This window comes from Fukomys damarensis, unplaced genomic scaffold (assembly GCF_012274545.1).
Source record: "Fukomys damarensis isolate Sample0158 unplaced genomic scaffold, DMR_v1.0_HiC HiC_scaffold_33, whole genome shotgun sequence".
In the NCBI taxonomy this organism is placed as follows: domain Eukaryota; kingdom Metazoa; phylum Chordata; class Mammalia; order Rodentia; family Bathyergidae; genus Fukomys; species Fukomys damarensis.
Window position 1 is genome coordinate 10,678,169 of NW_022900945.1, and position 22,747 is coordinate 10,700,915.

A 22,747-nucleotide genomic window follows, 5' to 3' on the forward strand; every position below is an offset into this window, starting at 1 on the left:
TTTTTTTTTTTTTTTTTTTTAATGAAACAATGTAAAAGTGTTATGATTTCTCTTCTTTTCCCCAAACTTACTTTCACCCAACAAGGAGACCAGTTTAAACTATTTCAAGTTAGCAATATTAACATTATTGAGGGTAATAGCAGTATACATGAATCATGAAGAACGCAAAGGTTGAAGGAAAATGATAGAATTTAATTATAAAGTAGATATGGCCATGTTAAAGGTACATGTAGCATTAGTGCTAAGTGATTTTTCTTCCTCAAGAATGGTGGTATCTTTGAGAAAAGAAGGAAAATCTGAAGGAATTGTTTTCAGTAATGAAGATTTTTTCTCCAAGTAATGTTCAAATTTAATGATCAAACTTAGAAACAATTTAGAATTCAGTACTATGTGTGAAGTTGACAGAGATATTTAGAGTTTTTTTTTCAGGAGTTTTATTTGGTGAACCATTTATTTTAAGGAACATTTTGTGTTATAAAAACATTTTATAGAGGGACTTTCTCATCATGAATTAATGATTTCAATAATTAATGTGACTTCTGTTTTATAAAATAGAATAACATCTAAAACAAATGCAACAGTATAAAATAGTATTTAAATTTTTTTATTTCTTTTCCTTTCAGAATACCTGTCAGTAGGTGTGCATTTACTTTTGTTATTAAGACTGCTTAACCAATGGGGGGGGGAGAATGAAGCACATCTTTTGAACTTTAAAAACTTAAATGGGCCAGGGATTTAGCTCAGTGGTTCAGCAGCCTGCCTTGTAAGTGCAAGGACCCGAGTTTGATCCCCAGTACCAAAACAAATAAACAAACAAACAAAAACATTAACAACTTAAAGTTTAAGAACTAACAGTATCTTCCTATTTATGTATACAATGTAAGAAAAATCTTATGATGCTATAAATGGAAATAGTAAATTTCTCATTAATATTCTTTTGTTTTATTTTTTTTTCTTTATGGTCACCAGGAATGATATCACAGCTTGCAGACAAATATAATCTTCCTCTAAGGACAAGTTTTAGCTCTGCTCGAGGATTTTTTATCCAGATGACTACAGATTATACAATGCTACCCAGTGATCAACTTCCTTCCGAATTTATCAAGGTTCATTCTAGAGTGATTAGGAAATGATTATTCCTAGTTTTGTGGTTACATTTGTGTGTTTTCCAGCCCTCCTTGTGTTTTATATGCCAATTTTCCGAATGTGGGGTATACTGCCTCTCTTCCTACTGCAGCCACCATGTGGCAGCTATACCAATCTAAGAGTGGTTTAGAAACTTTCTTGGAGAAAAACAAAGCTCACTGTTTCTTACAATTCAGGAACTTGGGGTGAGAAAATAAAGGTAAATAAGGAAAAAAGTCCAAAAGGTATTTTTGATAAATTAGGAAAATAGTGCACCATATTCTAAGTGCTTCTCCAGACATATCTGCCTATTAAAGACCTTCAAAAGTCCTAGAGTAAAGAAATCTGCTTGAATTTTAAAATCTAACGTTTCCAAACCTTTGGGTCACGGAAATACCTTTTCTTTTTGAGACGAGATAAGCTGGCCTTGAACTCATAGCGATCCTCCTGTCTTAGCCTCCCAAGTGCTGGGATTGCACCATGACCCCTGGCTAGAAATACTTCTTCCTGTGTATATTGCATAATATTTTCCACAATATACTAGTTTGGGAAAGTCTAACTCACCTTGGTCTTTGCTTTCTTTGTTGCAAAGGGTACCTTTTGACAAAAAGTTTAGCTTTCAGATACACACACACACACACTGCATTGCTAAGCAAGAGGGATCGATAAAATAATGGGTTGAATGGGGCTAGTGATTGAGTGAAATCCAGATATGGAGAGGTCCACCATGTATGTTACTTGGTATATAAGGTGTATTGTTTGAAGATTTCTGCAATAACATTTAAAAACTTGTCAAAATACTCAAATTGATTGGCATCGGCTAAAATATCCTGTTGTATCCTTTGAAATTATTGTCCTTATTTTTCACATATTATTTAGAACTTTATGATAGTACATCTAAAAAATTAAAATGATTAACTCCAATTCCCATTTCTAGTGTGTAAGTCACTGTTTTATTTCATATGCAAGTGCACATATCTTTGTTTGTTTGTTTGTTTGTTTGTTTTTGGTACTGGAGATCAAACTCAGGACCTTGTGCTTGCGAGGCAGGTGGTGGAAACACTGAGCTAAATCCCCAGGACCATGTGCACATATCTTGACATTTGTTTTTTTATTTCCTAACAGATTTCTAAAGTGAAAAATTCTTACAGCTTTACATCAACAGATTTAATTAAAATGAATGAAAGATGCCAAGAGGCTCTGAGAGAAATTTATCACATGACTTATATGTAAGAACATTTAAAATATTTGAATATTGAATTAAACTGATTTAATGTGAGAAACCATAGATACATTTTATTCATTGACTTTTTGTGTGATTACAGACAGTTACAGAATTATGAATGTTAGGGAAGTAAGTCTCTCATTGTGATAAAAACAGATGTGCCTCACAGAAACTTCAGGGCAAATCTAATTGCAAAGAGAGAAGTATCATTATAAGTTATGCTTCTCACCCTGATGTAGAAGTTGGCATATCTTGGGCTTCTTCAGTTTATTCTTTTCCTGTGGTGTGTAACCTCTCAACTTCTCATACGTTCACACCATAGCAACATCATCGTGCTGCCAGTTCTTTTGCTGTTCACAAAAAGAGTAATGATGTAGTTAGAAGAATAGAATAGTTAGAATTGATGGGCTCAGATAACAAAGAAAAAGTTCAGCATTTCAAAAGAGGTTCATGTTGTGAACCACAGACAATATAATATGGTAAATTTGGGGGATATATTTATCCTTATAAGCAGAAAACATACATTATATCACAGTATAACCCTGCCACATGAAGATTTCAGTATTCATGTTATTCAGATAGTGTGTGCGTGTGTGTGTGTGTGTGTGTGTGTGTGTGTGTGAGAAACAGAAACAGAGAGACACACGGAGATGGAGGATGTGTATCGAAGCTAACATTTGCAAAAACAAAAAAATATTAGTAGATTATACCTACCTGTCCAAGTAGAGTACTTGATTCAATCTATATAAAATATTTTTATTTAAGGATTTTTCTGAATATTTAGTGAAACAGTCATTTCCAGAACATGTGTTAATACACCAGAAGGTAGATTCCTTATCACTAAGTAGCTGTAATGTTGAACAAAAGCTTTAATTTCCTCAAGTCTAAAATGAGAGAGTTGAACAATAGACTTTACTTGTACAATTTAACTGTGAGTATTATTTTACCTCAGACAAATAGTTTAGTATTATTTTGTAATTATGGTATGTTATTTTTGAAAAGCATCACATGCTTTACCCAACATGTACTTTCAGGGTCGTGTGCAAACTGCTTAGCGAGATATATGAACACATTCACTGCTTGTACAAACTCTCTGACTCTGTGTCCATGCTGGATATGCTGCTGTCGTTTGCTCATGCCTGCACTCTGTCTGACTATGGTAAGGCACTTTCTTTGGAACAAAGATGTTGCATACTGCAATACAGATTCCACTCAAATAATTTTATATAACAGTTTTGAAAGTTTTACATACTTTACTTGAAATTTGGTCTTTTATAGCCTAGAATACACAAAGTAAAGAGTAAAACTACCCTTAAAATTTATCTTAACATTAAAAAACTTAGCCACTTAGAAATTGAAAAATGAAAAAGAAAAAGCACTGCAAGAAATTTTAAAGATTTTTCAAATAAGACTGCAAAGCTGTCTTCTTGGTGAAAATGGCACTGATCCAACTTTGTAAAGTTCACATCTGAATACTCATAGGAGCAATGTGACAATTCTTAATACTGTGATTCCTCAGTTTCTGAATGGCTCCAAGCTTGAACTTACTACTACTTGAACAGCAAAGGTCAAAAACAATCTGCTCAGTGTTCATAACTGTGCTCAATAGTCAATCCAAAAATTTGACTTAAAAAAAAAATGTATGGGGCCAGGCATGGTGGCACATGCCTGACTCCTAGCACTTGGGAGGCTGAGGTAGGAGGATCACTGTGCATTCGAGGCTAAACTGGGCTACATAGTGAGTTCAAGGCCAGCTTCAACTACACAATGAAACCGTGTCTCAAAAAACCAAATACATACATACATATGTAAGTACATTCATACGTACCTGTATGGGCCAAGAGTGAGTCATGTGTCATGTCTCATCACGGGCACAAAAGGGTGATGCTTTAGTCTGAATGCCACTCTTGCCCAGACAAGTCAGTGCAGAGATGGCAAACCTTTTAGAGACCGAGTGCCAAACTGGGACCCAAACTCACTTATTTATTACAAAGTGCCAGCACTGCAATTAAACCTGAGGTTTTCATTTAGAAAGAAAAACAAAAACAAAACAAAAACCTCTACATTAACATCTTTTGTCATGAAAGAAAAACAGAGTGACATGATGCGTTCGCCACCACTGATGTAGTGCGTGTGTAATTTTTGGGCCTCAGAACCAAGTATTTGGTTTTCCATTATTTCTTATGGGAAAAATATGTTCAGTTGTTGAGTTTTTCAGTGTTTGTACATGAATTTGGAATGCGTGGAGTTCAACAATGGAGTCATCACTGTAGAGAGAAATGAGTGTCCACAGTCAGAATTTTCCTCTACTAACTGCAGATGTGCAAATATTAAAATCAGGAATATGTCATTTACTTCTGTATCCTAAGTATATTCATAGGCCTTGAATACAAATGTTAAGTAATTTTTCAATGTTGAAGAGTTCTTTAATCAAGTTAGCCCCTTGAAATTTCTTATCTAACTTATAATTAATAACCATATTTTAACATGCAAATCTGCAGGCCTAGTATGTGATTATGCTTGAATAATTGTAGACTTAATAACATTAAAAATACTAAAATCTCTAATTAAAATCAGAAATACCATTTGCAAATTATTGTGTTAATTTATCTTTGTAAGACATATCTTACAAAGATATTTTTCACATTTCCATATTTCTTATGGAAATATTAACTTTTCCCCCTGGCATTTTATAGACTGCAATCGAAATCTTTTTGTCTCTTTGGGGTAAAAACTTTACCTTAAAGATCAGCTATTCTAGTAATAGTTTTCTTAACTATTAAGATACTTAATTTTTCCATTTTAGTTTGAAAGGGATCACACTTAAATTCCAAAACTATGATGAATGTTTGAAAAGCTCTTTACATTTTTTCCAAGCAACTTTACTTTTATATTGAATGTTTTCAAGTTTATCCATGAATTTGATTTAGAGGTATGTAGCTTTTTAGTTTTTACTTGTCTTTCCATGCTTTTCCTTCTGCCTCTACCTCAAATGGTGTCCATAAAGACCTGATCATTATTTGTTTCTATAAATTAACAGATCTTTTGCATTCGATTTTCTCTGTCATCTGAAATTTCTTTTTATGTGAAGTTTCCCCAGTCAGTAGGATGGACAATTGTATTTATATTTGGTTTTGCCCTATATTTAAACTTCATTTTAAAAGCTAAGCATGCCAAATGTAAAATAATGCTTAGGGCAGGGTAAACAAGTATTCATTTCTGTAATAATCATTTGTTATTTTAAAAATAAACCAATGATTATTTAGCTCTTTTTAATCTATATAAACTGGAAATTTTTGTATGCTGTTTTGGATCACAAGACAATGACAAGGAGCTAAATTCACATTCTCTGAAGTGAGTACAATAAAAGTGATTAGAATATATCTGTTATAATTTAAGGGAATTTAGGTGATGATTTTGTATTAAATAATGCCTTACTATCATTGTCTCAAGTTGGTAATGATAAAATCACTAAAGTATGTACAATATGTACGTCCATACCACAAAAGCTTCAGGTAGAAAAATATAAATATTTTAAAATCATCCTATGTTTTTCTCCAGTTCGGCCAGAGTTTACCGATACTTTAGCAATCAAACAGGGATGGCATCCCATTCTTGAAAAAATATCTGTGGAAAAGCCAGTTGCCAATAATACCTATATAACAGAAGGCAGTAATTTTTTGATCATAACTGGACCAAATATGAGTGGGAAATCAACATATTTAAAGCAGATTGCTCTTTGTCAAGTTATGGCCCAGATTGGTAAGTCGTGCTTTTACTTTATAGTTATCAACTCTGCTGTCTTTTGAAATTATTATTTTGTGCAGAGATTTTCAGTCCAAGTACCTAATAAAAGTTTGAAATAGATTCTCTTACTTGAAAGTATAATAATGTATCTATTATATAGACCATATCTTTTACTAGTGACATTTCTAAAGCTCCATTCAAATTTGGATTGCATTTCCAAATTCTAATAGTGTAACATTACTTTGGAATATTATGGAATTAGAAACTTCGTCACTGTAACTATTATTGTTATATCAGTTGTTACATACTGAATCATGTAATTATTTCAGGTTTAAAAATGATCTTTGTTGTGAAAAAAATGAAATAAGTAAGATAACCCACTACCTTTAATAACCCTTGTGAGACTTTCCCAAAATTATAATTTTAGGCAGAGAAACTTCCCTTGAGGGGATACCAGTAACAAGTGGGACATTGAATGTACATATAGTATCTGCCTACACACATGTAAATGGCTACCATTGGCTCAACATTGTCACACATTTCTTGATGTAGAAGCTTAATCTAACTCCTGTCCCTGTAAACTGAGTTTCCTTCAGTACACTATGAATCAGAAATGAGATTCTTGGCCTTAACATAGTGGTTCTTAACCAGAAGTAGTTTGGATTTCTCACCCTTCAGCCTTAGGAACTTGGCAATGTCTGGAAACACTTTTGGTCATCACAACTGATCCCAAGGATGCTTCTAAACATCCTACAATGCATGAGACAGCTTCCTTCTCTCTCGCTTCCCCCATTCACATATGAGAAAGATCATTGATCTCAAAATGTTAGGAGAATCATAGATGAGCAACTCTGGTCCAATGTTATGGATTATCAGGAAACATATCTATAATATTGGTGATACAGAACAAAATTTCCCTTAGTTCTGGGCAAGAAATCAGAAATCAGTGAATAAATGAATGAAGATGAAGTATCTTATTGAATTTAGTTTTTTTTTTTTCAGAATTAAGAGGACATTTTAGCTACCTTTCTTTCCTTTATAAGAACTATCTGGTTCATATGTGACATAATACTCCTGTTTCTATTTGAATAGCTATGAGGAGCTCAGTCTTTTATTTTTTATTTTTTTATATATTTTTTATTTTTTTGGTACCGGGGATTGAACTCGGGTCCTTGCGCTTGCAAGGCAGGCCACTGAACCGCTGAGCTAAATCCCCGGCCTAGGAGCTCTATCTTTTAAAGCATAGGCTGTTTAATGTGTAGAAAACATTCATGATATTGGATTGAAATCTGACTTTCCATAACTAGTACTTATTAGTACTAATTATTTTCATCTGTGTTTCACAGAATAACCTAATCTTTCTTTCTGATAGTACCTCTTCAAATATGTGAAGATAATTATTCTGCTTTTCTTGTTGATGCCCGTTTTAAACCTCTAAAGCACCATAAGGTCTTATGGCTAAGGAAACAGTGGAACTTAAAGGGCATTGAAATTAACAGTGTAGATGTTGGAGGTAAATCTGCATTGTCCATTTGGTAGGCAAATTACTTAACCTCCTTACGCCTTAGTTTTCCTATCTGCAAATTAAGATGACAACACTACCTATTTTTAAGAATTGTTATAAGGACTGAGATAGTGTACATAATATGCCATGGGTTGAAAGGGAAGGGATGAGAAAGGAGAGAACTTTCCAGATGTTAGATTGTGTCCCAAACCATAGGAAAACCAGTATATCATATGCTCAAGGAACAACAAATAGTCCTGAGGATTTGCAGTTCTTTTGCGTTGTTGAGCAAAAGAGAGACTGGTTAACCATGAGAAATGGCAGAATAGCTGCGCAAGCTAAACAAAATTATATCTTGAAGGGTCTTACATACTTAACTAAGGGAACTGAATTTTATCTAGCAGTCTGTATGGAGATATTGAGGAAATTTAGCCAGAGTGTGGCATGATCAGATTTCACTTATATCACTCTTGCTGATTATAGACTAGAGCCAAACCAGAAGCAAAACCCCAGCCAGAAGCCTTTGAACACAAAGTGTGATCTGATTCAAGTTTAAATTTAAAAAATGTATCACAGTAAAAGATACATTGCCATCAATCCTCCTCAAAATTCTCCTGTTCACTTTGAACATGCTTAGCCCATTGTTCTTACCACTTTCTGAAGCAGTTCATAAAATCCTTTCATAAGTGCCTTTAGTTGCACTGCTGTTGCTGCCTCAGTGTCCTGAATTGATTGAAAACACTTACCTTTCATCATTTTTACTTTGAGGAAGAGTCACAAGTCACATGGTGACAGATCTGATGAATAAGGTGAATGAGGACACATTTTAATATATTTTACAAATTTGTCTTTCTGCTGCATTTACAGTATTTTTTATCACACCTCATAAAGACTTATGAAGGAGGATTTCCAGAAGTAAGAGTGTTTGAAGCAACGGAGAGCATTTTGAAGGAGACAATGGCAATGTTTATTTTATTATAATTTTAAATTCACCATATATTTTGATCATCTCTTGTAGATAAGAAATGTGGAAGTTCTTTTTGGTGGAGCTAAGAGAGAGGAGAAAATACAAGCATACCAATTAATAATGTATGCAGTACCTGCCACTTTCATGTTAGTTTTTCCATTTAGTATTTCTGAAAATCCTGTAAGAAAATTCTATTTAAGATGTCAATAAGTTTTGTTCTCTGAGAACTGAGTTCATGTGTGCTTTACTTACCCTAACACATGGTAGTCCTTTAATAAATATTAATTGTCTATGTTATAGGAAGGTTATAGGAAAGGTTATAAGACTCAAAGACTTCCCGACAATCACCCAGTGTTAGTTCTTTGCCTGAGTCTACCCCACTTGCCATAATAGCTAATTCTGAAAATTTACTGTTTTCTGTACCTTGCATGTGTTATTATACATGTATAGCTACTTAATAGTCATAAAAACTAATGACTTTTACCTCCATATTGTAAAGCAGTAAAGCATTGAGACGTAATTACTCATTACTGTTAGCTTGTAACAGGAAGTGTCAGGATTCAAACCCAGGCAGTCTGACTCTAGAATCTGCTCTAAATTAACATCCTTCTTCAGAAAATTAAGAAGGTAGTAAGCATTGAAGAAATTGTTTTGTTTTGTGTCAGACAGTTCTGATTCAAATTCTGATTCTACGGATTGCTTCATTATTTATTTTTAACAAACATTTATCATACGATTGTGATCTATCAGAGGCTGCTTTAAATTTGAAATCCCTGATTTTAAGAAAATTTTTAAAGTAAAGTATTACAGAAGAACTACATCTTACTTATTTTCTCATTCTGAGCCTCCATGTATGCAATGGTAAAATAAGAACTTTACCAATTTAAGCAGATTATTTTTGAAAATCAGAAAAAATAATTATAAAAATGTCTAAGTATAGGAAAAGTAGGTACAATAATTATAATTGCTATTTTTATTACCGTTAGTTTTCTTAGTCTGACTTTTGGTTTCTTTTCATGCTAATCTTTATTCCTCAGAGCTGGGCTCTATTCTTCATTCTTCCCTTTGTTTTACATCCCAGAGTAATTGGGCTCTGTTTCTTTGCTCCAATTATTTAACCATTTTTTGTATGCAGAGTTATATGATACTTTTTTTCCTTTTCAGCTGTTGTACTATATATTTTATCATTTTTTGATATGAGAGTGCCATTTATATCTCATTATTTAGAGAGATGGATACATTAATCAGATTGGTTTATTTTCAAAAGATAAATATTTTAAATTAGCATAAGAGCTTCTCAAGTCAAAACAGTCTTGTGGATGACAGTTTCTCTTTTTTCTTTTGATTAAATGTTTTACTTTTATTCTGCTTTTGGATATTTTTGCATATTTGTAATAACATATTTTCTAGTATGTCTTTCTATAATGTTTATCGATTGAGCTAATACCATTCCTACAAATTGTCATATTTTATTAATGCTTTATAAGCATTCCCTTCAAAATTTATTTTGAATGCTATTATTTATCATTTAAGTATACTATTTAAATTTCTGTCACATTTAAAATAATCTATTTCTGATATAAACTTATACTGTCTTATTTGAACTTCCACATGACTTTGTACAGTAGGTAGACAACAATTCCCATTTTAGCAATGAAAAAGATGAGACTGAGTGTAAGTGATGTTCAAGGTTATGTGATTAGTGGTAGAGGTGAGACCATATTTCTAACTCCATACCCAATGCTCTTTCCAACCACACAATTTGAATAAATAAACTACAAAGTGCAAAATGTTGTTAGTACTTATTTTTTAAAGTATTTCAATTTACTTTGACTTTATATCTTACAGGATCCTATGTTCCAGCAGAATATTCTTCCTTCAGAATTGCTGAACAGATTTTTACGAGAATCAGCACTGATGATGATATTGAAACAAATTCTTCAACATTTATGAAGGAAATGAAAGAGGTACACAAATAAAATTTTTCTATAACAGTAAACTTTGACATGAATGTTCAATTATCCTGTAAGAAAGTTTGCTATATATTAAAACTTGCAGATGAGCTTATACTCCTTCTGAGAGCCAGAGGGCAGTCAAAGACAGCTTCCTAATCTCTGTCTTAGGTGGAAATGGTGAATATTTTATGGCAAATATAATTTTAAAAAGGAAAAGCTAGTGTTATTGAATGTTAAACGTGTGCTAACATGTTTTTATATGGAATATTTAAAAGGCTTTTCAGAAAACAATGATGTATTCAGTACCATTTTGTATTGTATCGATTGTTACTCTTAGGCTTGTTTTTAAAATAAAATATAACTATTAGAAGTCTTTTAAAAATCATTCTCAATTTTGCCCTTAGAATTTTCACTTTCTGTACCAGAATATGTATCTTTCAGAAATACATTGAGTAGGCTTGAGAGCTAAAGGGACTAAGTGTGGCTCTTGGAACAACTGTACTAAGTAGGAATTATTGGGCCATTATATAGTTGAGTAATTTTCTGCAACTAGAAAGAAGATGCATAAAATTATTTGTCACACAATTTATTTATTTATTTATCTATTTATTGGGTGTTTTGGGACTGGGTCTCACTGTGTAGTTGAGACTGACCTGGAACTCACTATGTAGCCCAGGCAGGTCTCGAACTCACAGCGATCCTCCTGACTCGGCCTCCCCGAGTGCTGGGATTATAGGTGTGCGCCACCACACTTGGCTTGTGACACATTTTATATTACTAGTATTGTGAGTGTCTATGTGGGAGTAGAGCAATACTTGAGATACATTTTTAAATGTTTCTAGCCTTCAAGAAGCTTGGTCCTAGAGAAACATAAAATGTTCATTAAAGTCACTGTTTTGCTAGAATGTAATACAGAAGTGGAATTCTGTCTTTTGAGAAAGGAGTTAATATTCTTCAGGGAGGAAGGAACATTTATGTCAATTTAATTCTTTGTCTTTGTGGTTATGAATTTAAATTTATTTGGTAAACAAAGAATTACTAAGACATGGATACTTAAAAACTTTCTTTCCTTCTTTATTGGCTATAGAATTATAGTAAATATGATAGTAAGTTTGTGAAATGGTTTTGAGCATTTCATGATAGAGATTAGTCATTTGTGGAGAAGGAAATGACCATCGTTGGGCGTTATTTAAACATTTAACACACTGCTTTGTTTTATTTCACTATATCTAAAACATCAATAACTTAGATAATTATTATTTACTCTTTGTTGTCTCATATACACACGCATATGTCTATATCCTTTATTCTTTCAGAATTATTAGTAATGAGATTCTGAGAAAGGCAGTGAGTTATTTTCTCCTCAGCAGGATTTCTCTATTAAAATACATTTCAAATGAACTAATAAAGAGACTGGGTTTCTCATTTTTTCTATGAAGTGACAGCTGTTTGGTTATAATGAATAATAGTAAAATTATATTTTTCAGATAGCATACATTCTACATAATGCTAATGACAAATCACTCATATTAATTGATGAACTTGGCAGAGGTACTAATACAGAGGAAGGCATTGGAATTTGTTATGCTGTTTGCGAATATCTGCTGAGCTTAAAGGTATACATCCTCATTTATTTTAAGTGGATTAATTTTTAGTCCTTTTGATGTATAACATATATATTTATCATGATTATATCTTCCAGGCACCAAAACAGCATTTAAAACAAGTTTAGATAGAAAATGCATAATATTTCTATTTTTGATACTTTAGTTCTTATTGAAGTAGGAATAGTTTGGCAGTCATGACATAGATAAGGAAAAGAGAAAAATCAAGAAATACAAATCAAAATATTAATCAAATTAAATAGCAAAATATGAAGGTATTTTAATAACTTTCCATATGTAGTAATGTCTATGAGATCACAACATGAATTAAAGCTCTATGCATCTTACATAGCTTTGTAAAAAGTCTACTCTGATGATTTAAAATTTTATTTTAAAGAAACAGTTTTTCACAAAGCAATTACATAAAACAATGATGTTTTGCTCTTTTTAAAAACTAATTTGTAAGATAATCTTTTTAGATCACTGAGAATACATATACAAATGAAAAAGAGAGATTGTTTTCATATTTAAAATATCTTAAAGTATCTGTAAGGTAGAGTTATTTACCTGAAGTGAGAGTTTGTAATGATTTATTATATAGAATGCAAAAAATATTTATACTGAAAGAAAAGCATGTGATTAATAAAAAATAATGTTAGTTTTTGTGATTTTGAATGTCAGTTTCTCATGAACAAGATACTGCACTACTTAAGACTAAAAGCTAATTTGTATTTAGAATTATTAATTTTATGTGTCAATATAATTAGTCCATTGTGTACCTAGGCATTTGGTCAAACATTTATCTGGATCTATCTGTCAGATTGCTTCTGGAAGAAAAAACTGTTAAATTATATGAGTAGGCCCTAGTCAACATATTAAAAGCCTAAAAAGAGCAAAAAGTATAATTCTCCAGAGTAAGAGGGAACCTCCTGCCTGCCTTTAATGTGTAAAGTTGGTTCATTTCTACCTTCAGAGTCAAACTGAAACATCAGCCCTTTCAAGTTCTCAAGACTTTTGGCATTCTGAACTAGAATACAACATCACACTCCTGGATGTAGATCTTGGAATTTATCAGCCTCCATAATTATAAGCCATTTCCTTATATTGAATCTCTATACATAAACACTATTGATTCTCTTTCCCTGGAACCTTAAATTCAGATTTTTGGTTCTGGAGGGATTTGATAGTAGAGACACAAAATATCATTATTGAATATTTTTAGCCATTTATAAGCAAAGATCCAGGGTGACTATATATGGCACTTTTGAACATTTGACTATATATGTCACTTCTGTATGTGCTCTGAAGACCCTTATCTCCCATAGCCACAAGGCTAAAATTGCATAGAATCAAATCCAGACTTTTCTGTAACTGCCTAAATTACAGTATAAATTGAACTTTCAGTCCTGTATATTGTCCACTATTAAAGTGAGGACACTAGTTGGGAGGGGTATAGGGCATTGAAAGTTGCAAAGGAGATATTTTTGATAGCCTTGATAATGCCCCTAAATTCTGATGAGTTTTCTTTGCCCATGGAAAATATCTCTCCACCCCTGATGGAAGTGCCTCCTTATGCAGTCTAAGGGAATTAACCCACTATTACCCTAGGAAACTCTAATGATTTCCTCCAAAGCAGCTTCAATGCAAAAACTGCTGAGTCTCCTGAAGGCTCACTCCTACCACTCCTCTTTTCTTCTTGTAGATGTATATTGAAAGTCAAGTCTTAGCAAGTTTCTAAAAATGAGGTATAAACTGTGATTCATGATGAGGTACATTATACTCCAAATGAACTATTTGAATTTTGTACTTTTCTTAGTGGTATGAAAAGGAGAAGTTCTCATTGATATTTATTCTATATTTAGTTTTTATTTTTATTTTTTATAGGTTCATGTTTATGTTACATAATGATTGCTTTCCCCAAATAAGTAAAACTAAAAATTCCATTTGACCCAGCTATTCCCCTTCTAGTTATCTTTCTGACTTTTCTAGTTTATATAGACAGAAATTCAGGGAACAGGCATAGATATTAAGAATATGTGATAATGGTAGAAAAACATAAAATTGAATTGTGTGAATTTATTTGTCTTTATTTTCTCATTACTGAGACTAGATACTCAACACCCCTATTTAAAGGAGGAAAGGTTTATTTAGCACACAATCTGTAGAGATTTTATTTCATAGTTGGCCGGCTCCAGGGCAGAGTGGCATCACAGAGGAGAAACAGTTCATGGTAGGCAGAAGGCTGAAAAGTAGTGAGGAAACAAAGTAGCAAGCAGCAAGTGATAAACACCAAGCAATGTCAACAGCATGACTTCTTCTGTCTCTTATATTTTATCCAGGCTACCCACCCAGGTGAGTAGCACTTACATCCTAAATCCTAGCATCACACCAAGGATCAATTCCAGCGTCACATCCTTGATCCCAGCAACCCACAGCCTAAATCCAGACACTGCTGAAAGGCCCACTTATGACCACATGAGGCTTTGGGGGGACATCTAGATACAAGCCCTAACATTATTGATATGGACTCACTAAATAGAGTTTGCATTTAATGTTGCCACTCAAGAGAGTTAGAAAGGGCTCTAACAGTTTGCTTGTTTGATTGACTGAAACAAACCATCAGGTGGTTCATTATGACTGAGTTTGAAATACTGGAAGGGCTTTGGTTTAATGTTGAGAAAGAGATTCAGAATGTAGGGATTGGAATGTTACAGTAGATTTGTCCTTTGATGTCTACTTACCCATTCTGGGCAGCCCCAAATACTTTGTACCATGAAAATGAAAAATAAATGCATAAGGAGAGCTCTACCATCCTTGAAGAGCTCTATTATTTCTTTTTTTCTGTAGGCCAGACCTTACACTGTGAACTGTGCTCTCTGAATTGGGAAACCTAAATGTTACAGGAATAATTGGATTCAAGAGAGGTAGAGACCAAGAAGTGACACTTAACCACCAAGGTGAATAAAGTTACTATAATGGACATCAGAGTCAGAGCATCAACCAGAATAGTCTGGCTTGCCCATATTTGTGGCACTGTCTAGTTGATTATGGAGTCTTTAGAAATGAAATAAATAGGAAGCCTACTTTATTATTATTATTGATCTACATATTATTAGACCATTATCATTACTTGGTCTACATAAAAATTATTCTTTGGTCTACATAAACAGAGAAATTCTAGGTCAAGTAAATAAAAATCTAACCTGAATAAAAACAACTATAATCATTCAATGAACTTCCTCTTGAGGCAAATTATAGACCCAGAGTCCCTTGAATGAAGGAAAATACGGGTTCTCTTGAGGACCTTGGTATGCTACCAAAACTTTTTACAATCATTTCTCAGCATCTGTAGGATACTGGTTCCAAGAACCCTCAAGAATACCAAAATTGTCTGGGGATTTAGCTCAGTGCTTTTGCTGCCTGCCTCACAAGTGCAAGGTCCTGAGTTTGATCCCCAGTACCAAAAAACAAAACAAAACAAAACAAAACAAAAAACCACCCAAATCTACAAAATCTAAAAATCTCTTATATAAAAGTGTTGTATTTGCATGTTACATATCTCTAGATTACTCACAATACTTAATATGGTGTAAACGTCATATAAGTATTTGGTATTTTGTATTGTTTAGGGAGTTATGATGAGAAACATCTGTACATGTCTAATACACATCAGCATTTTTCTCATGTATTTTCTATCTCTGGTTGGTTGAACCCAAGGATATGGGACCCACAACTGTGGAAGGACAACTATACTGTTACTCTTTCTCCTAGCCTTCCCCAAAGTGACACATAGCCTTTTTACCAGGACAGCTAAACTGGGGCAAGGAAATAAATCATATTTTAAAAGAACTGCTACAGTCTGAACTGACACTCATTCAAGGAGACTCAAAATATCACTGCAATCTACGAGTCAGAGTAGGGAGCTAGGGCAGTCAGGGGATCAATGAATCAAGTCTATCCCTTAGTGGGCCCAGTGTGCCCCCCAAACATCCTGTGGTTATTTCTCTAGTTCCAGAATGTATAATTAGAATAAATTTGGCTTAACAGCCGGAAAATTTTCCTGACTTGGGGATTGATGGGAATTATGGTAGAAAAGATCAAGTGGAAGCTAGTAGAACTAAATGCCTTATGCTATGTTTGGTAAGTGTCCCCAAAAGACCTCCACCCCCGTGTCCCCAGCTTATGGCACTATTGTAATATTGTGGGGTCTTTAAGAGGTAGGACCTAGTAGAAGGAAGTTAGTTCACTGGGGTTGTGACCTTGAGGAAAATATTGGGATCTTGCCTCCACTTCCTTTCTATTTATTTTCCACCTACTACGAGAGGAACAGCTTTCCTTGCCACACACTGTCACCATAATGTACTGCCTTGCCACAGGCCCCAAACCACAGGCTACTGACTGTCAGCTGAAACCTCTAAAATGGTGAGCCTGAAGAAACCTTTCCTTTTTTTTTATATGAATAAACTTGGTTGCCTCAGATACTGTATTATATAATGGAAAGCTGATTCCTTAGAGTGTCTGTTAGTGTTTTGCTCTGTGATTAAGGTCAGTGGAAAACCAGAGCAGCTCAATCCAGGCAAGACTCTGAATGGCCAAGACTCTTCAGGATGAAGATGTGGGTCATACCACCAGGTAAAGAGCCATGAATAGGCAAAGTGCATGCTGAAGGTAAAGGAATAACAGAACATGTAGGAGAAGCAGCCCTGGCCACATTGCCAGTTATAGAAATGAGGACTTTAATCATGATTAATTACGGTTGTTTCTTTTTTATTATAAATGTTTGTGTATGTATTATATATTAAACAAATATGTTTATTTTCTTTTCACTCATATTCTCTATCATGGAACTTAAGATATATTGACTTTAATATTACAGTACTTAAGTATTGCTAATGCTATTTTTACGTTATAGTTTTGTTTCTTTCCTTCTTTTCTTCTGTGCTCAAGACTGAACTCAGAGCCTTGTGTGTACTACAGTTGCATGCTATCACTAAGCTACATCTCTAGCCCTCACCATAATTTTTGTTTATCTTATTGAGTTTATTGGTGCTTTTTAAGTATACAGTACAGTTACATTCATCATTGGAATCTTGTACCTTTACATAACAATCTTGGTTCTCATTTTTTCCCCATATCCCTGCCCCCCCAACTCTCCCCATTTACAAAGACTTTGTTTCCACTTTTTCCTTTTCTCATATCACCATAATTTTAAAATTATGAGATACCAAAGAAAAGAATAAACTTCACTCAAGGATTTTATCTCCTCTTTTGGTGAAGGGGCTAATGCAGTCTTAGTACAATTATGACCTCGTTATTGTCTTCACTGGGAGATTGTGTGATGTAAAGAAATGTGTATAGGTGTGGATTTGACAGAAGTGAACTTGTTATATGTCAACTTGCCTGGATCACAGGTGCTGGGATATTTGGTTAAACATTGTTCTTGGGTGTGTTTGTGAGGGTATTTCTGGAAGAGATTAACATTTGAATTGTTGGCTAAGAAAAGCAGATGGCTAACAAATTGAAAGCCTAAACAGACTGACTCTTCCAGAGTCAGTAGACACTCCTGTCTGACTGCCCTCAGTCTGGAAGTTGGGCTCTTTCCTGCTTTCAGACTGAAAAATCTGCTCATCTGCTCTTTCTAGACCTGAAGCCTGCAGGCATTCAGAGTAGAATGATGTCGTTGACTCTCCTGGATTTTCAGCTTGCTAACTGCAGATCTTAAAACTTATCAGCCTTCATGGTTATGAGCCAACTTCCTATAACTTTATTTACACACACACACACACACACACACACACACACACACTCACACACACAAACTTATTAGTCTTTTTGGAGGACCCAAATAGTAGATAATATTCCATCTCTGTGGTATTCTATAATAGCTAAGAATAATGGGTTTTGTGAATATCTTTTTTCTAGTATAAATAGTACAGTAATAAATATGCAATATTGCTTTTAAGAATCTTGAAGTTTATTATTTTTCTAATCTAGTGTCCTTGGTGCTCAGCACAATACTTGCAATATGTAGACACTGAGTACCCTGGCCTCTACATAGTTCACTCCAGAGAGCAAGAATTGCCAGTCTTCTTCATATCAACTCGATCGATCTCATGACAACTCACTCCAAGGGACCAGCATTAATTCGTTCCAAGAGCACCCCCATGACCTAATCACCTCTCATTAAGCCCCACCTCTTAAAGATTCATTATTTCTCAACAGTGCCACACTGAGGACTAGGCTTCCAACAGTTCACCCGGGTGGTGGGGGCACATTCAAACCATTTCCAAACCCTAGCAAGAGGATAGTTGAGAATTTTCATTTTTCTTCCATGTGTATAAAATCTTCACTGCCTTTGCTATTAGTTTTCTATGTTGAGTTATTTTACCGGGCAAATATCTTCTTTTCCTTGTCTTAATATTTAACTTTCTAGCAATCATCCATTTATATGGCTTCTCATTGGTAATATCTTAAAACATCATATCTCTATTTGTTTTAGTAACACTAAAAATTTGCTGAACTCTGCCCTGGATTCGATCCCCAGTACCATAATGTAAATAAATAAATGATAAAAAACAAACAGAAATCTCCCACAACTTTTAGAATTTCAATTATCTAATATAACTCATTGATTCCATGTTACAAAACTTCTTACAATGAGGGAAATTACTTTCAAAATGAGGTTTTTAATAAGATGAGGGAGGGCCAGGCATCTAGCTCAATGGTTCTGCTGCCTGCCTTGCAAGAGCAAGGATCCAAGTTTGATCCCTGGTACCCCCCCAAAAAAAGTTGAGGGAAATATCAGGATTATGTTTCTTTGTGTGTATGGATTATCTTTCCTAATAAATGACTACCTCAATTAACAGCTTCAAATTTTGATAAATTTCATCTTTTCATATCTTAAGATATATTTCTTATGATTTACTGTTGGATTTATTCTTTCCGATAATGTAATATTTATAATTGTGCAAACATAATGTGTTACTTCATTGCATATGAAATTTCAAAGCACTTTAAGATGGATTGATCATGTTAGCCTTCAACTGTAATTTTATTCCTGTATTTCTGACAAGCTACTTGGAAAATTAAAGTTTTAGGTCTATATAATAGCTAAGATAGAATTTTCTAGTTCATTTAAAAAGCACTAATATCCATTGTCTGTTTCATGTTCTAGGCATTTACGCTGTTTGCTACACATTTCCTGGAACTTTGTCATATCGATGTACTATATCCTAATATAGAAAATATGCATTTTGAAGTTGAGCATGTAAAGAATACCTCAAGAAATAAAGAAGCAATCTTGTATACCTATAAACTTTCTAAGGGACTTACAGAAGAAAAAAATTATGGTACTGAATATGGAAATTATACCTATGCATTAGGGCTGGGGCTGTCCCTTAGTGTATATCACTTTCCTAGTATGTGCAAAGCCCTGGGTTTGATCCCCAGTGTCACAAAATAAACAAAGGAACATTGAAACACTGCATGTTTTCCTAAGACAAACTTCTCCCCTGTAATTGCCATCAATTGAAGGAACTCTCACTTTTCCAATATATTTTAGACTATATTTTCTTGTCAAACTTGTACTTTATATACATATATGAGAAAGACAAATATGTTGGTGCCTGAATCTTTTCAAAGTGTTTACTTTTTATAGATGTTTTGACCTTGGGGAAGAGACAGAAGTCACACGGTTTCAGACCTGGTGAATAAGGTGGATGAAGACACACCATAATGGTTTTATTAGACAGAAATTTGCATAAAACATTTTGATCAACAAAGGGTGACCAAAACATATGCTGAATGTTTAAATTTTAAAAATTCTTACAGTAAAAGACACCATGCCATTAATTCCCCTTAAATATTCAAAGTATTCCCCTTGCTTCAGTCACACTTACCTGTCATTCTTGGCAATGTGTCTTTTACCGTAAGTTTTAAAAAACTTAAGCATTCACCAAGTCTTCTGATCTCCCCTGTGTTTGTAAATACTATAAACTCTCGGCGCTTGGGTAGAAAGCTTATATGGCATTTATACAATAAAATTAAATTGCAAAAACGCGAGAATAATTGTAGATACTTTCAATTTACATAAAGATTAGCCATCTACCATTGTATCTTCTGAGAGATCCCAGGCTCATTGACCTGCTGGACGGAGAATGATCAGCCGTAGGGCTACGTCTGCGACAATACATTCTTTGCCCCTGAAAACTAGCACAGCCCACCCCATTACCTTCTATTAACCAGTTGTATTTGCAACTGGAATTTTAATGTCATTTGTCCTGATTGTCTCTTTCCTTCCTAACTCAGAGGTATTTTAAGAGGTAATTTGCCTTCTATGTTTTAGACATGTAATGAAATCTAATAATTGGTAAGTTTTCAAAAACTTAATTTTGAAAATTGCTGAGTAGGTCAGAAATGCTTACAGAAGGGAAATTCAAATCTCTGAGGATTGATATTTGTTGGAATAAATGAAAAACTGTCAATAGCAATATTGAAGCTTTTAAAATATGATTTCAGGATTAAAAGCTGCAGAAGTATCGTCACTTCCATTGTCAATTGTCTCGGATGCCAAAGAAATCGCAACTCAAATTACAAGACAAATTTTGGTAAAAACTTTTTAAAGAATTGTTTTAAACTTAAATTACCTTAAGTGTACAATTTTATGAGTTTTGATTGAAATATAATTTAAAACCTAATTCCTAATTTATATAGGCAAAGAAACCCCTTTTACATTTTTAAGAAATTTTTTGGCTTCTTCTATTGTAACTTTTCCTAGCAAGACAGCTAATAAAATAGGAGTTAAAAGTTAAGATCAATTCCTACAGTAATTCTTAGTAACTATCTTTATGAGAAGACAAACTTTTTTCAATAGGCATTTTCTCGGTATAGTGTGCACACCTGTAATAGCAGCACTCAGAAGTCTGAGGCAGGAGGTTTGCTGTGAGTTGAAAGCCAACCTGGGCTACATAGTGAGTTGAAGGCCATCCTGGATTACATAGCAAGGCCCAAAATAAATAAATAAATTGATCATTAAAATAATAATCTCTATGCACAACATAATGCATAGTCTTTTTTATAGTTTTCCAAGCTCTTCTTTTCATTATCATTTGTAAGCCTTGTATCGCTTCATGTCAGCAGTTAGGTCTTTCTAGTAAATAGTTAATAATAAAACTGATGTTTTTATTCTCATGTTTACCAGTTCACAGACTTTAAGTGATTTGCTAGACAGTCACGGGCCCATCTCTGAAATCACATCTGTCAAAATTTTGGAAGTTTTTTTTCTAAATTAGGTTACTTCATAGTGTTTTCAAAATCCACTGTGTTCAGTCACCTGAGGTAGGTGCAGTGTGAAATTTTCTTCAGTGATAGTCTTTTGTCTTTCTTCTTTTTTAACCAGCTTTCCATTTTTTATTGCGCTTTTTCCTCCTTTGACTTTCTGGACTGTCTGTGTGACTTCTCACGCAGAAGTGCCAATTTGAATCCCTTCATTAGCAGTTTTGACAGTGCTCATTTTTAAAGTACCACTCATTACCTAATTCTTCAGGTTTCATCTTGCCAAATTCCAATTAAAGGCCACCTTTCCAGTAGTCTTCTAGGTTTTGGCTTTCCTAATGAGGTTTAAAAATATTCAAAACAGGCTAATTTTAATCTGCTATGAATTCATATATTCTAGCTTCAGATGAATATTTTACTGGATAATTGTTTCTCTTCTCATTGATTTCAATGTCTATTTTACAGTGTTTCTTTCAAAACATTTCCACACTTCCTGCCGTAATTCTTCAGATAGTTTACTATACTTTTTAAGAACTTGAAATTATCACAGTGAGTTCTTTTGCAGAATTCCTGCAAAATGTTTGGAAAATTTGTTTTTCACCCATCTTTCCTCTCTCTTATCTTAGAGCAAAAAATTGCTTTTTTCAGTCATTTAAAGGTTAATTTGTTTCATTTTCCTTAGATATTATTTCTCAGTTTCCTTTCTTTTCTTTTCCTTCCTTATTTTCTTCACTAGATTTTCCTTTTTCTATAAATAGCTTATGTTTTTTCCTCAAAAATCTTGATTTTTAACCTTACTTTTTGAACTAATCCTATTACTGTCTTTACTATAAATGTAAGGCTAGGGCCAGGGATTTGGTGCAGTGGTTTTGCCGCCTGCCTTGCAAGCTCAATGATGTGAGTTCAATCCCTGGTACCAAACAAACAAACAAACAAATAAAACAAAACTTAGGGCTGATCTGTACTTTCCTATTCCATTACCCACTTGCAAACTTAATCTTGTCATCCCTCGATGAAACTTTTTTTCTTAAATCTCAACTAATGAAAACATCTTGTAGCTCCCTTGCCCTTTTTCTAATTTTTCATTTTCCCTGATCTGTGGCACTGGACATTACCATTCTTTCCCCTGTCTTAATTCTGTCCTGTCTTGTCTGCTTAGGAATTATTCTTTCCTGGAAGTCATTATCCTCCTACCTCATTGATTTTTTTTCTTCTTTCCCTTCTTTACCAGTCCCTTTTCTTTTTCCACTCACTGCGTATAATTGTTTCTAAGATGTTTGACCTTGTTTCCTTTTTTTAAATCTGTGGTCTTGATGTTCTCATTCTTTTTTTTTTTTTTTTTTTTTT

General features: G+C 33.8%; 1 protein-coding gene across 7 annotated transcripts in view; it reads left to right on the forward strand.

Moving 5' to 3' along the window:
* Msh4 (mutS homolog 4) overlaps nt 1–22,747 on the forward strand; it is a 59,538-nt gene that overhangs the window by 34,890 nt on the left and 1,901 nt on the right. For 3 of the 7 annotated variants that reach the window (XM_010605151.3, XM_033758229.1, XM_033758228.1), the window contains 8 exons: nt 970–1,106; nt 2,251–2,354; nt 3,385–3,509; nt 5,912–6,112; nt 10,417–10,535; nt 12,011–12,139; nt 19,302–19,476; nt 20,645–20,733. In XM_010605151.3, coding sequence (XP_010603453.1) covers nt 970–1,106; nt 2,251–2,354; nt 3,385–3,509; nt 5,912–6,112; nt 10,417–10,535; nt 12,011–12,139; nt 19,302–19,476; nt 20,645–20,733 — 1,079 coding nt within the window. Of the gene's footprint in view, nt 1–969; nt 1,107–2,250; nt 2,355–3,384; nt 3,510–5,911; nt 6,113–10,416; nt 10,536–12,010; nt 12,140–14,974; nt 15,579–16,672; nt 16,760–19,301; nt 19,477–20,644; nt 20,734–22,747 lie in introns of those variants that run through there. The other 4 variants (XR_776603.3, XR_776604.3, XM_010605153.3 and 1 more) reach the window with 4 other exon arrangements.